This window comes from Macaca nemestrina, chromosome 7, assembly GCF_043159975.1.
Source record: "Macaca nemestrina isolate mMacNem1 chromosome 7, mMacNem.hap1, whole genome shotgun sequence".
Taxonomy (NCBI): Eukaryota; Metazoa; Chordata; class Mammalia; order Primates; family Cercopithecidae; genus Macaca; species Macaca nemestrina.
In genome coordinates, this window is record NC_092131.1 from 143,039,866 (window position 1) to 143,056,065 (window position 16,200).

The window sequence follows — 16,200 nt, forward strand, 5'->3', positions numbered from 1 at the left end:
ACAGAATATGATAGAAGAGATGCTGTTCCGGTAAGGGGATTGGGTCTTCGAAGCAGTTTATTGCTCCCTCGGAGTCCTGCGTCACCACCATAAAGAGACCTAAGCTATTCCTGTCTAGAGATGACATTGAGAGAAATGCCCAGTGCATTATCACCTGTCCTAACCACCCCAGCTAACGCGTCACATATACAAGGTGAGGCCACGTGGACACTCTCAGTAGAACTTGCAGCTGAATGTAGCCACATGAGGAAAACGTCATACCACAGTGAAAGATGAGCTATGCCTGCCCTGCACTGCCCAAATCATGCAACTGTGAACAAATAAATGTGTTTTATAAACCACTCAATTTGGGGATGGTTTGTTACAAAACAGGTTAACAAATACACTGACCTGGGGGTATTCCCTGTCCTTGCACCAAATCAGCTTTTTGTTTGCTGGAATAGTCTTATCATCTTGGTGTCACAGGGACAGGGGGAATCACAGTTTAGGAAAACAGCACAGTATCTGTGATTTCTGATCATTTGTAAACTGAATTCTCACTAATGTTACCCTGGTAGATTTTTCACATGGGAAATTCGAGTTGCCTTCGTCATTTCAAGGAGATGTTTTGGCATTTGGTTAACCTCCTGCAGGCACAAGAAATCATCTGGTGCTGAATTATGGATGAGATGTAATTGAAAGCCTTAGGAAGCACGGCGGCCATTCTGATAGAATGTTTGCCACAATCACTTGAGGTCAGGAGTTCGAGACCAGCCTGGCCAACATGGTGAAACTCTGTCTTTACTAAAAAATAAAAAAAAATTAGCCGGGTGTGGTGGCAGGCATGAGTAAACCCAGCTACTTGGGAGGCTGAGACAGGAGAATCGCTTGAACCTGGGAGACGGAGGTTGCAGTGAGCTGAGATTGCACCCCTGCACTCAAAAAAAAAAAAAAAAAAGAATTTTTGCCCACAGAAGTTTACATGTTTGAAGGTGGGTCTTGACATATGGAATAAGAATGTTTTCAAAATTTGTACACAAATCCTTGGCTCTACCTTTCTTCAAATGGTGGAACTTAGTTCACCACCTTGAGTACAGCCTGCCCTTAGTGACTCTCACTTCTAACAAATAGAATGTGGCAGAAAGGACAAAGTGTAACTTCTGAGACTAGGTCTAAAAGTGGCATGTGGCTTCCTCCTGGCTTTCTCTGGGATCATTAGTTCTGGATAAAACAAGTCACCCTGTTGTAAAGACATTCCAGCAGCTCTCTGGAGAGGCTCCTGTAGCAAAGAAGTGAACTCTCTCAGTAGCCACTGAGGAACTGAGGCTGCCTGTCAACAGCCTGCGGACTCAGCAATCTTAGAAATGGATTGTCCAGACCCAGTGATGCCTTCAGATGACTGTAACCCAACAGTGTGCAGAAGGGTGGATTTTAAAAAGGTTAAAAAAAAAAAAAAAAAAAGAGCAACCAGGTGCAGTGGCTCACACCTGTACTCCCAGCACTTTGGCAGGCCGAGGTGGGCGGATCATCTGAGATCAGGAGTTCTAGACCAGCCTGGCCAACATGGTGAAACACCATCTCTATTAAAAATACAAAAAGTAGCTAGGTGAGGTGGCGTGTACCAGTAATCCCAGCTACTTGGGAGGCTGAGGGAGGAGAATAGCTTGAACCTGGGAGGCGGAGAGTGCAGTGAGCTGAGATCGCATCACTGCACTCCAGTCTGGGTGACAGGGTGAGACTGTCTCAAAAAAATATATATATATGACTGCAGCCCCAACAGTCACCTTGACCTTGATTATAACTTCATGAGAGACCCAGAAGTAGAAATGCAAAACTAGGCTGTTCCTGAGTGCCTGATCCACAGAAACTGAGATGTTTTATGTGTAAACCACTAAGTTTTGGGGTTACAAAGTGAAAACTATTGCGTAACAACAGATAAAGCTTTGGGGAGAGACTAGTTTTTTGAGAGACGGAGTCTTGCTCTGTCACCAAAACTGAATGCAATGGTGCAATCTCAGCTCACTGCAACCTCTGCCTCCCAGATTGAAGCAATTCTCCTGCCTCAGCTTTCCAAGTAACTGGGACTACAGGCATGCACCATCATGCCCAGCTAATTTTTGTATTTTTTTTTAGTAGAAATGGGGTTTGGCCAGGCTAGGCTCAAACTCCTGTCCTTGAGTGATCCATCTGCCTCACTCTCCCAAAGTGCTGGGATTACAGGTGTGAGTCACCACCCCCAGCATTATATATAATTCTTAAGATAATATCTATGACTGAGAGAAAATGACATATTCAATATTGTGACACGTGAAGTTTTCAATAAAAAAAATATACATATATACTGGCCGGCCACGGTGATGTGGTGGCACACATCTGTGATCCCAGCTACTCTGGAGGCTGAGGCACGAGAATCACTTGAACTCAGGAGGTGGAGGTTTCAGTAAGCTGAGATCGCACCGCTGCACTCCAGTCTAGGCAACAGATGGAGACTTTATCTCAAAAACACCACCAACAAATATACATAACACTGTGTGTGTGTGTGTGTGTATATATATGTGTGTGTGTGTGACACACATATACTGCGTTCCCAGAGGTTCTGAAGTTAGAAACCAGGATGTATTTTCTACAGATTTAAACTATTCCCATTTATGAAACACTAATAACAAAATGTCCTCAAGAGCTTATATTTTAATTTTAGTGATTCAACTAGTTACGAGTAACAGTTTTTTGTTTTTTTGAGATGAGTCTCACTCTGTTGCCCAGGCTAGAGTGCAGTGGCGCCATCTCAGCTCACTGCAAGCTCCGCCTCCCAGGTTCACGCCATTCTCCTGCCTCAGCCTCCAGAGTAGCTGGGACTACAGGCACCCGCCACCACATGACCAGCTAATTTTTTGTATTTTTAGTAGAGACGGGGTTTCACCATGTTAGCTAGGATGATCTTGATCTCCGGACCTCGTGATCCACCCACCTCAGCCTCCCAAAGTGCTGGGATTACAGGAATGAACAAATAACAGCTTTTAAAACAGAAGTAGTTTTCTCTAAGTTAGCTGTTATGGTTCAAATGCTGAAGTGTGCTAGCAGCTAAAATAAAGTCACCGGAGTAAGAAAAAGGTTTCAAATTATCAGTTTATCACTTGCATGTTAAAAACAATAAAAATAAAGACTTGCTGACATAAGAATTTTAGTTTTTATGTATTTGGACAGCTATCACTGAAATGTCCATTTTGACATATAAGATGCAGCAGGATATGGAAGACACCAAAACAAAGCACAAAAAGTCAAAATGTTCAAAGTCATTTTCTTCCTTACTTTCTTCATTACTTATCACATTTTCCGGTAACTAATGGCAGTAGCTTAATAAGCTCCTATATTAACAATTCAGGTTTATGTCACACTTTTATTAAATAAATTTCAAAGTAACGAAGCTTTGCCTACATTAAAAAAATCAGTAGCAATTATAAAACAAGTCAACAAGTAGTCGTGCATCTAAATCTGATGTAATATTCAAAAAATAGAGAAATCCACCTGTGCTTTACTTGTATTCGGGGGAACATCAAGAGGACTCCATGACATACAGTTCTCCCATCTTACACTTCTTCAATCCCTTGGCACAGACCCGGGGTATTCCAGTGGCAAAGTACTACATCCATTACAGGCTACTTACTTAAAGGAAGACAGGGTACTTGCTCTTTTCCCCAGTAAGATGGCAGCCATAGGTCACTCAGTCCTTCACTCTCCCCTGACCTTCTATAACCTCAGTTTAATCGTAAGGTATGCTCTTTAAATCCATCGTCCATCTACACACATACTATGTTGAAGCATGTTAACAACGACAACTATGACAGTGTAACATTTACTAATATGAAGAAAAGGGCAAGTAGTCATAACTGAACGAACATAAATGTCAAATTATGCAAATGTCAATTTGAGTGAGATCACTATTTTTGAATTCCAAGATGTTTAATGTAAACTGTTTTTATAAAAACTAATTATGAAACACAAAGACAATAGAAATATAAGTTATTTATTAATCAATCCACTTACAAAGCAGGTGGCTTAATGCAAGCTTATTGACATCTTCACATATGATCCATGGGAACATGTCCTCCACATACAGACAGTGATATTACTGACTGGATGCATTTGCAATCTGGGGCATATTAAGCATATTTAAACAAATAAAATTAGGCTATCCTGTATATGAAAGTATCTTGATAATAATATGCATCCTGAAGTAGATTAAAACTTCCTCCAAAGGAGAAATGTTAGTATGTTAACTTAACTTTATATTCTATATTATGCAGTAAATCTTAACTATAGAAATTAAAAATTTTAAATCAGTGATCGACTCTTGGTAATGTATGAAGTGGGAGTATATAACCATAGCAACAGTAGGTTGACAGTATAATTTGTGCCTCACAGTATCTGCAGATTTACTGTTTTCAAGTTTAGAGAGAAATAAAACAAGAGACATGTAGATTCAGCTGACTTTATTTATCTTTAAACTAATAAAAATCCCTTAAAAGTGATCCTGGGACCTTTAGAAGTTCTATGAATGCACAGATACCTGCCAATGACTTAAATTCCAAATCTTGCCTTAATGTGTCTACAAAATCACTGTAAGCAGATATCTTAACTTTTCGTGCTTAGCAGAAGACAACAAATTCTACATGTCTTTTTCAATTTCCCTAAAATTTTGTTAAATCTGCAAGTATGTACAATCTAGCTAACTGAAATTAATATTTAGTGTTCATCAGAGCTGTTTCACAGCAGCAAAAACTGAATCAGGGAAATAAAATTCTAAATGATGTAGGAAAAAGATAAATGCAATCAGAACAGCAGTCTAAATGTATGATATCAATATTCAACTCTTATCTGCACTGTGTTGAAAGGAAAAGGATACACCAAGAAAATTTATACTGATCACTCTGGTGATGTGACTACCACCTGCATCTGATTTAATATGGGTTGTATTCTGTTCCCAGTATTAAGGATGGTATTTAACTCAGAACTCCATATAGTAAATATACAGCAGCCATTTTGTCCTAATTAAGGAATGTCTTAATACACAATATTATCATTTTCTAGAGGATCTTTATACATTAAACTAAAGTACATGATTGATTAAATTAAAGGTTAGTAATGGATAAAAAATTCATAATTATCTAGGCTTGGTACTATGTAAAAAACAAAAAGACCACAAAATTCTACTTACTAAAGCAGCTAATCTTGCCTGCAAGTTTAGGGTCACAAGCCCATAATATGTGCAAAGAAATGCAATACAAGGAACCATGCAAAAATACAGTAAAATGATACAGAAAAATGTCAAATCTAGAAAAAAAAGCTTTTATAAATACATGAAAATCAACTGTATACATAAACTGTAGGTCTAGCATTAGTTGTACCATATAGCAGAGCCAGCACTCTAAGTTCAATGCTTCCAAATCTGCGCAGGTAAGTCATGCCATCTTTGGTTGACTGCAGTACCAGGAAGGATGGGAATGAGAGGGAGGGCAAGAGTTCTGAAACATGGTGTCAACTTTCACTTGGGAGCTGGGCCTCAATGTCCACTCTGCATATGGGGCACTTCTTATTGGTGATCAACCATTGGTCAACACACACTTGGTGGAAAAGGTGCATACATGGAAGACGTCTATTATTGGCAAGAAAACAAAAAGCAAAAATTAATTTTATGATAATTGCAGGTAAACAAATTATATATGTAATAATTCAATAATGTTTTGAAGTTACTAAGCATCTTTCTCTTCTATAAAAGACACAGATTAAATTAGCACTCTGGGCAATATAATATATAAATGATCAAGATAATTAACTTTCAAAGCTACAGGATATTATATAAAATCTTAAAAATTGTAAGAACACAAATTACACTGGCTATTATTCCAGTTTTGTTTTGGTACAGGAGATGCCAATGCTCTGGAGTTAGTAGTATGTTACCTGTCACATAATATTGCAAATATATTTTTAAATATCAAATCATCACTGCATTTGTAATGCCCTTTAAAAATACATATTATCTCAAATATATATTTATTACCTCATTTAATTCTCTCTCAAAAACATTAGCATTCATGTGGCAAATATATAGTAACCACAATTTCCTCACTAAGAAATGTCTTAGTATAATCTTTATACATAAACTTAAGTACATAACTGATTAAAAGTGAGTAATATTGTTTTCATGGAATAATTGTTATATACACTTAATACTGTGCTACTGTTTAACAGGTAGGTTAAAAGGAGATGTAATGATTTTAGTTTGTTTACATCGTGCCAAATTACCAATCAGAAATTGAGAAATAAAGCCTCCAAGCAAGATAGGGTAACATTAATTCTGAGTGTTAACAGTGGGATAAAAGTTACTGATTTGTGTCCATTTCCACTTCTAGCCACCGTTAAAGAGTTTTTATACACTTTTCAGACTTCCTAATATCTTCTTAAAATAGTAGCTTTAAACAGTTTCTCAATTATTCCTTGAATAGTATTGTCAATACTGTAAAAGCATTAAGTTCCAAATTTATAAACCTTCATTAGAAATATCGTGTGCAAATAACCTTGTCATATGGTAGACAATAATTTTTTTCTCAGCCAACTGAAGAGGTATGACAAAATTATCCTTATAAATTAGGGCAATAATATTACTACATGGTTCTGTTATATATGATATAGAACCTGTTTCATATGGCATTATGTTAACATTAAAAAAAAGAACAGGAAGAAAACAATTACTTAAGTGATTATACAAATAAAATGCCTAAAATTAATATTAGGGTTAACATACTAACATTTTCTAAACAACAAAAGTGCAAGAAGGGAATAGTCCTACGAGTTTAGAGGAAATTTTAGGACAAAACCAGTTTATAAAAGACGCTACAGCCGAGTGCCGTGGCTTATGCCTGTAATCCCAGCACTTTGGGAGGCTGAGGCAGGTGGATCGCTTCAGCTCAGGAGGTGGAGGTTGCAGTGAGCTGAGATTGCTCCCCTGCACTCCAGCCTGGACAACAGGAAGAGACCATCTCCCAGAAAAGAAAAAAAAAAAAAAAGATGCTGTAAAACAAACCGCATAAGGCTAATCTGGATCCGTTTCAAGTTTTGAAGAACACATTATAACTTTCTAGGACCTCCAAAACCTCTCAAATTCTCATTTCTGCAAGATTTACAGAAGACAATTTTGACTACAAAATTTCCCTGGCCAAACCTTGTGTGGCCCTAAAATAGGTAGTACATTTCCCACTCCCACATTGGTAACATAGAGACTTTAATCTCTTATTGTTTCACTCACTAGATGAAGCCAGTTCTACCAGTACATAACTGATTAAAGGTGAGTAATATTGTTTTCATGGAATAATTGTTATATATACTTAATATTGTATACTAAGGGCTCTTATGGAGAGACTGGTAACAGTATATGCCAAGAAAAATCTTTATTTGGTTTCCAGTTTACTTTTATCCTTTTTTTCAGAGACAGTGTCTCACTCTATTGCCCAAGCTGGAGTGCAGTGTGGTGTGCTCAAAGCTCAACTGCAGCCTCAAACTCCTAGGCTTGACTCATCCTCCTGCCTTAGCCTCCTGAGTAGCTGGGACTGCAGGTGCACACCATCACATGCAAATAATTATACTATTTTTCTTTTTTGTAGAAACAGAGTCTTGTTATGTTGCCCAGGTTGGCCTCGAACTCTTGGTCTCAAGAGAGCCTCTGGCCTTGGCCTCAAAAAGTGCTGGGATTACAGGTGTGAGCCATCATGCCTGGTGTAATTTACTTCTCAAATAAAATCCCATGTACAGTTTTGACAATGGATTTTAGATAATTAATTTCTAGTTACCTCACATCTTCACCTTCCTCTAAAATAGACAAACAGATAGTACATTTTTCCTCTGTGTCTTCCTCAGTCCCTTCTTCCCCATCTTGTTTGCAGTGCAGTTTCCTCTGTGAGAACCAATCAGTTGTTACCTTATTAGTAGAGATGACATTATTGAACAACTGAGTAAAGTCTGTGTTTATTTGAAAAACAAAACAAAACAAAACAAAACAAAACCACATATTCGCCCGCACTTTTTTCCCAGGTAAGACTGTCATAAATAAATGGATGAATTAAGTGACTATCATCAATTAAGTTTATTTTTAAGACCCTCTAATAATTGGGATCAAAAGCAAAATAAAATTTAACAGAAACTCATTCACTTGAAAGCTATTACTTTTAATCTACAATGAGAATGATAAACAAAATAAACTCTTTTTATCCTACCATGAGCATAGATAAGTAAGTTTTATTTTACTAGTGAATGTTTCAAATAACATCCATTTAAATTAACATTAGTTACAGTACTTAGCTTGGACAGTTGAAGACTTGAATGTACTGGTAATACCTCAATACTCTTTGAAAATAGATGAAAAATACAAAGAATAGTAATTTTCACACTTTATGATTATTCTCTACATAGTATAAAAGAGTCTCCGACCCCTGGGCTGCAAACCAGTACCCGGGTGCACAGCAGGAGGTGAGTGGCAGGTGAGCAAGCATCACTGCAGGAGCTCTGCATCCTGTCAGATCAGCGGCAGCGTTAGATTCTCTTACAACCTGTTGTAAACTGCGCATGTGAGGGATATAGGTTGCGTGCTCTTTAGGAGAATCTAATGCCTGATGATCTGAGATCCCCTCTGCCACCTATCCACGAAAAATTGTCTTCCATGGAAACTGGTCCCTGGTGCCAAAAAGGTTGGGGACTGTTGGTATTCAGCACTGTTTGCTTTAAGACACGTATTCAACACGTCTACTCTGTAACAATGCTATACAAGCAACTGAGGGTAGAGTAGAAGAAATACACATCAATAAAATGTCCATCAAAATAAACTGCTAGTTAAAAAAATTATAGTACTGCCAAATGATGGAATTCTGTATAAGCTATTAAAAATAATAAGGATGATCAGATGGCATGAAAGGCAATCTGCAAACTATGTGGTTACCATCTCCTTTTTTTTTTTAAGTAGACAAAAAATATATATACATATGTACCTTATTAGAAAATGCTAAAAAGCATCTGGAAGAATATCTAAATCCTTAACTATGATTTCACTTCTGGGAAGAAGGACTAGGGTCTGCAGAGTAAGAAACTGCAGAGTATATATTTTTATACTTTCCAAAATTTTTAAACAATATGTATGTATTACTTCAATAAAAATGTCATTGCTAGAATCCACAAATTCAAAGAAGGCATATATCACATTTATGCATTTCAGTAACACTCTAGAAGCTTCATTAAATAAATTCTTACCTTCTTATATTTATGTGGATATGTACATCTTTCAATTGTCCCCTGGGATGCTCCACGATTGACATTTCCTAATCTTTCTTCCAAATGAATCAGTTCCTGAAAGTGAAGAATAGTGAGTGGTAAAAGCCAAGATGATTATTCCTTGAACAGTATTGTCAACATTGTAAGAGAAATAAATTTCCATACTTAGAAACTTGCAATATAAATACAGTGTTCAAAAAAACTTACATATGACAACTGGTTATTTATATACTTATATTTAAGTATATATATAAAAGTTTATATGTTGTCCAGGCTGGTCTCAAACTCCTGGCTTCAAGTGATCCTCCCACATAGGCCTCCCAAAGTGCTGAGATTGCAGGTGTGAGCCACCATGCCTGGCTTAATGTTTCTCATACACAGTAAGGCAAATGGTTGTTTATAATGTTTTCCTCAGCCAACTGAAATGGTACAGCAAAAGTTATCTTTATAAATTACAACAATGTTATCACATGGTACTACATGAGTCAGTATGTATGTATGCATGGAGAAGATGAAATCATTCTAGTAAATTAAGGAACCAAATCAGCAATAGTTCTAAGTCACACTGACTCCAACTTCCAAACTGACATAAAAAAAACACAACAGGGGCCGGGCGCAGTGGCTTGCACCTGTAATCCCAGTACTTTGGGAGGCCAAGGTGGGTGGATCACTTGCGGTCAGGAGTTCGAGAGCAGCCTGGCCAACATGGCGAAACCCTGTCTCTACTAAAAATACAAAAATTAGCCGGCTGTGGTGGCGGGCGCCTGTAATCCCAGCTACTCAGGAGGCTGAGGCAGGAGAATTGCCTGAACCCAGAAGGCAGAGGTTGCAGTGAGCTGAGATTGCGCAACTGCACTTCAGTCTGGGTGACAGAGCAAGACTCCGTCTAAAAAAAAAACCAAACAAACAACAAACAAAAAAACCCACAACCAAACTTTAAATCACATTTGAATGATTTGTTCTTCCTGAAAATTCAAACAAGACATTTAGCTACAAAGGGAATTACTTAGGTTTTTTTTTCTCTACCAATTTCTCTAAAAATTTAGCTGAGTCAAAAACATTAGGTTCCCTATCACATTTAATGGTATAGTTATTTATCTGACATTTATATTAATACATTTTTATATTCTTCTATATTATTTTCATTGACTCATCTTTAAATACTTGGGTAACTTTTGACCCTAAGATTAATATTACTTACAAATATTTCTGTAATTCCCAGAAGCAACATCAGAAAATCACATATTTTACTGCCTTGTGATTCCCAGTCACTGTAGCAGTCCTACACAATTGTGTATAATAGTGTATATATCCTCTCTCTGCATTAAAGATACTACAACAAACATATTCATTTATTTTATTACATACCTCAAAATTGCCCCTGAAAGGACCTCTGAATGATGTTCCATCCAATCCTGATGAAATGTAACGGATATGAGGATAACCTGCCATATCAGGAACCTATTTCAACAGAAGAGATAGGCTAAATCAATTAAGAATAGACTAGTGATTTACTGTTAACATTGAATAATTCAAGACCTTCAATGTTTTCAATTCAACTGCTCATAAAATTCAACTTCAATAAGAATACATAACTCCAACTAAGCATTCTGTAACAGGTTTATAACCTTAAAGTATAACCTAACTCTCCAAAATGCCCAAACTTAAGCCTGATGCTCTTAGTAGCTCAAACTTGAAAAGAGTAAAACTGTCTTAAGATCCTGTCAATTTCAGAGAGCTTTGTTAAAACAACAACAAAAAATGTACACAATTTTCCAACAAAATTTCACTTCAAGATAAGTTTTTTACTTCACTTCTGTTAAGCTTCCTAACAGCCAAAGTACCCTATGCCTTTTTTGCTTGATTGTATTAGGGAAAGTTTTAACACTGTTTTCTAATTTTTTGTTAGGTATAGTCAATCTTCATTATTTATGGATTATGTATGTGTCAACTGACCCACAGACTAAAATTTACTTGTAACCCCATAATCAATACTTGTGCTTTCAGAGTCATTTGTGGATATGCCTGGAGGCAAAAAATTGGAGTTGCCCAACATGCAACTCTGTTCTCAGCTGAGGTAGAACAGGGCTCTGCCGTATTTGAGCTCCTACTATAAACCAGTGTCTTGTTTGCAGTCTGTTTAGTGCCATGTTTTTCAGTTTTGTACATTTTGTTGGTAACTGTGTTGTTTAAAATGGCACCCAAGCATAAAGCTCAAGTGCTGTCTAGTGTTCCTAAGCAAAGAAGGCTGTGATACACCTTATGGAGAGAATACGTTTCATTCAGGTATGAGTTACAGTGTTGTTGGCTATAAGTTCAATGTTAACGATTCTACAATATTTTTTAAAGTTGTCTTTAAGCAGAAACAGGCATAAAAAAAGGTTATACACTGATTAGTTGTGAACAGAGGCTTGCAAGGGTCCCATATTTGCTAACTCAGTGTTTGCAGTAACTGTATAGATCATAACTGCCATGTATATTGAGAGTATTAGGAAAGGGCAATTCTGAGATACAGCACCATTCTTCCATCTTTAAAAATAAATCTCCAACACTACTTTTTAATTAGCCTACAATGAATCACAACATACTTTAAGCAGAATTTATAGCTTTAACAGACACTTTGTAAGTGGAAAACAATTTAAAATAAGTAAGCAATAACTTTTAACCTTCAATAGTGTATTACTTAAATTATTTACAACTTCTCTTATAACCAAGATCATTACTACTCAGCAGATAACCCAACCTCCTAAACATCTCCAAAGAAAACAGAAAGGAAATCCTGCATCCCAAATTATCTAAATCTTCACTTACCCTGAAAAGCCTCTCCTCCCTAGTCTCGTTCCTCCAACCTTTATGGATAAGCTTTTCTCCTATTCAACCTCAATCCTCACTACCTGCTCCTACCTTCACCTGTTCACCCTGGGTCATGCTTACTTAACTACTCCCCACCAAGCCTCCCTTCAATATCTTCAAACAATTCCTCTCTAATGGTTTTCTGTCTTAAACCTAAAAATACCTTAAGTTTCTCCAAACCTAAATTCTCTACTAATCCTGGAATTATTGCCAACCAACCCTTCACTTTCCCTTCACAGCCAAGCTTATAAAGCAAGAAGTCTATATTCACTGTCTCCATGTTTTCACTTCCTTACCGTCCGTAACCTAAGTGGTGCCCCATCTACATCACTCACCATTACTGAACCATTCTGACACAAAAGACCAATAACCATTCTAATGCCAAATGCATGAAGACAATGAGGATGGAGACCTTTATAATGATTCACTTTCACTTAATGAAGAGTAAATATATTTTCCCCTCCTTATAATTTTCTTAACATTTTTTCTCTACTTTAAACTATCACTATCTATTATAGATTATCAAGTATGTATAACATACAAAATATGTGTTGATCAACTGTTTATTTTAGCAGTAAGGCTTCCGATCAACAACAGACTATTAGCAGTTAAGGTTTTAGGAACTCAAAAGTTATACTCTGATTTTCAACTGTGAGGAGGGTCAGCACCCCAACCTCCACATTGTTCAAGGGTACTTTACTTTCGGATATTTCAAGGGTACTGTACTTTCTGATATTATTTTAACTTTGTTTCTCAACTTTTCAAGCCAGTTCTCAGAATCCTTTGTGCGAGGCATAGTATTATCATTTAAATACAGTATTGTCCTTCTCTAAGGTTTTTTCACCCTCTTGTCACTCTGCACATTTTTCCTGAAAACCTAATCCTCTTCCATGGATTCATTACCTCCATATACTGAGAGATCAAAACATATCTTTAACCCAAATATCTTTGGAAATCCAGACCATAAGCTTAACTTCCTATTGGACATTCAACTTTGATTTAGATTTAGTACATCCAAGACCTAATTCACCTAGCCCCTTCACCCAAACCCTGAATATCTCTCAAATGTGTCTCATCATTTTTACGCCAACTACGACTGCTTTCATTCAGGCATTCATCAATATTTACCTCTTCTACTATAATGTCCTACCTGGTTTCCCACATTTAAATCTATTTTTCCACATAACTGAGGAGGTGATCTAACTATAATCTGATTAAATGACTCTAAAATCATAAATCTGATCAGGACATTTCCCCTTCAATGGTTTCTGAGTTCCAATTTCTTGGTAGAACAGTTTTATTTCTCACTGCTGCCTGACCTCACTCCTAAAATGAGAAACACCAGCTTACTTGGAGTTCCCAGTGCTTGTGCTATTTGCTACAACTTTACATGCTGTAACCTCTGCAAGAGCACCATTCCAAAATCCAGTCTGCTTAGAAGTCACATGTACCAGAAAGCTTCTCTGAAAGCTTCCCTGCAGTGCCTCTACCCACAACAACACAAAACTATTCCCTTTTCTGTACCACTCATATAACAAGTATGTAATACAAATAGCAAACGCAACGTATGTTTTGTTGAACTTGTTCTTTAGCGCTTACTTTACAAAATCTGAACCTGCTTAAATCAGATGTAAAGAATTAGTATAATCTTTCTGCAGATTAGAAAATCAGGCTGGGTGCCCTGGCTCAAGCCTGTAATCCCAGCACTTTGGGAGGCCGTGGTGGGCAGATGACTTGAGGTCAGGAGTTTGAGACCAGCCTGGCCAAATGGTGAAACCACATCTCTATTAAAAATACAAAAATTAGCCAGGCATACTGGCATGTGCCTGTAATCCCAGCTACTTGGGAGGCTGAGGCAGGACAATCACTTGAACCCAGGAGGTGGAGGTTGCAGTGAGCTGAGATCATACAACTGTACTCCAGCCTAGGTGACAGATTGAGACTCTGATGAAAAACAAAAAAAAAAAAAAAAAAGAAAAGAGAAAAAAGAAACGTATGACTGCATCAGAATGGATCTATTACCACTTATGGCAAAATAACTGAAGCACAGTATTCTCCTGACAGTGGATTAAGAGTGCCTTGGTATACAAAAAAAATCCCACACTTTTCTGTCATTTTGTACATTAAGAGTACATTTTATGATGCAAATTATACACACAGATTTTAATACATCTAATACCTTTTTATAGCACAATTTTTAGCTAACAAGATTACTCTCAAATTCTATTAAAACACCTATAACTAATATAGTAAAATATTTCCAATAAAATATTTAGAAAATGAACTTTTAGAACATGTCAAAATTTTGAAAATTTTCCATTTTACCATTAAAGGAAGAGCTCCTAATTGTAAGTGATGAAGTCGAGGAGGTGCGTGATAATGGGCCAAATGAGGATGCAATGCACCAGGTGTATAAGTAGCTGCAGTCACTCCAGCTTCAATTCCCAGTTCCCTGACAAAAGGATGAGAACAGTTTAATCCTCCTTAGGGTTTCTTTTTTTATCAACAGACATGGGGAGTTATGTTTACACTTAAAAAAGTAATCTAAGGTTTCTTAACTTACAAAGCTGAGGAAAGATAAGTTAGCCCAAAATATTTACCTAATAATTTCAAATTTATTTTAGAACTGAAAACTCAAAAAACTTAAATTTTGTGATAATGAGGAGCAAAGCATTTGTACTTGGTTTCACATCTTACAAAGGAAGGAAACATATGGCTACAAAGGTCCCTTCCAAGTTAAAAGCCTGATTCTGCTTGAGGAGCACACAACACAGAATTTACTTTTTTGGTGTATCTGAATGTTACAGGTGTTTTCTGGGTTTTTGCTTGTTAGATATCATCTCTTGGTTGTTGACATTAAGGACAATTAGAATAGCAAACTCTTCTACACCTTATAAAGGAAGGGCGAACAAAATTTTAGAAGGGGTAAAACTGTTAAATGCTAAATCTTCATTTATTTATTCTCATTTTATGTTCTGCCTCAAATTCATTGTGGTTCAAGATCTCAATGAATGCCCACACACAATGGATTCAGAAAAAAAATTTAATGAAAATCTGCCCTCATTTATCAAGGAAAGACCACAAAAAATTGGAATGAAGGCTGAATTTCCCTTGTCAATGGCAGGTGAGGGTGGTGGAGCAAATCGGAGTACAAAGGTGGGGGTCAGATAAAGAAGATGTGAAAAGTAGGATCAGTCTAGGGAGTTAACTTTGGTGGTACCCCTGAAAAACAGGAAAAAAGGTCCACTCCTCTTACTTACATGGGAACTCTAAAAAACCTAAACTCACAGGAGAGAGTAGCATGTTGTTTACCAGAGGCTGGGGAGGTGGTGGGGGGTCGTGGATGAGGAAAGGGGAGATGCTGGTCAATGTGTACAAAGCTTCAGCTAGGAGGTGTAAGTTCTGATATTCTACTGTACAGCATGGTGACTACAGTGAAGAATAATGTACCGTATATTTCAAAACTGCGACAAGATTTTAAATCTTCTCACCATAAAGAAATGATCAATATTTGAGGTGATAAATATGCCATTAGCCTGATTTGATCACTCCACAATGTATACATGTATTGAAATATTATGTTGTACCTCCAAAATATATACAATTATTATTTGTCAATACACATAAAATAACACCTAAAAAAAAATGTTCTACTCCTGCTTGATATGGTTCCCTGCCGCAGCTCCTATTCTTTCCTCTCCAAACCACTATCTGCCCAGAGGCAGTGTCTCACAGTTAAACTGGGGATTAGGTTTCTCCACATCACCCTTCTGCAAAGCAATCAATCACAAGGCATCTCTTCCAAAAGTTTTGCCACAAGCTGTGAAGCATTGTTTTGAAATTAAACAAGATACTGACCAGGCAGACCTCTCTGGAGCCTGTCGAGGATGTGAGGACATAGTCTGAGGCACATGAATATGATGCCCATGACCATAGTTTGGGTGCATCCTATGTGGATGGGGTGGGGGGCGTTCATGTGCCCGCCTGGAAACACAGAACACAAAAAGACCACTGGAAATAATTGAATAATTGGTTATTTCTTTTCTTAATGCA

At 37.1% G+C, this 16,200-nt stretch overlaps 1 protein-coding gene across 9 annotated transcripts in view; it reads right to left on the bottom strand.

The window, feature by feature from the left end:
• Positions 1–3,982: 3,982 nt before the first annotated feature.
• LOC105489539 (ring finger protein 111) overlaps positions 3,983–16,200 on the bottom strand; it is a 111,510-nt gene continuing 99,292 nt past the window's right edge. For 3 of the 9 annotated variants that reach the window (XM_011754411.2, XM_011754382.3, XM_011754392.2), the window contains exons 9-14: positions 16,006–16,158; positions 14,473–14,599; positions 10,663–10,755; positions 9,274–9,369; positions 7,824–7,951; positions 3,983–5,632 (exon numbers count right to left, since the gene is read on the bottom strand). In XM_011754411.2, coding sequence (XP_011752713.2) covers positions 5,515–5,632; positions 7,824–7,951; positions 9,274–9,369; positions 10,663–10,755; positions 14,473–14,599; positions 16,006–16,158 — 715 coding nt within the window. In that variant the 3' untranslated portion in view covers positions 3,983–5,514. The remainder of the gene's footprint in view (positions 5,633–7,823; positions 7,952–9,273; positions 9,370–10,662; positions 10,756–14,472; positions 14,600–16,005; positions 16,159–16,200) is intronic. The other 6 variants (XM_011754443.2, XM_011754424.3, XM_011754434.3 and 3 more) reach the window with 3 other exon arrangements.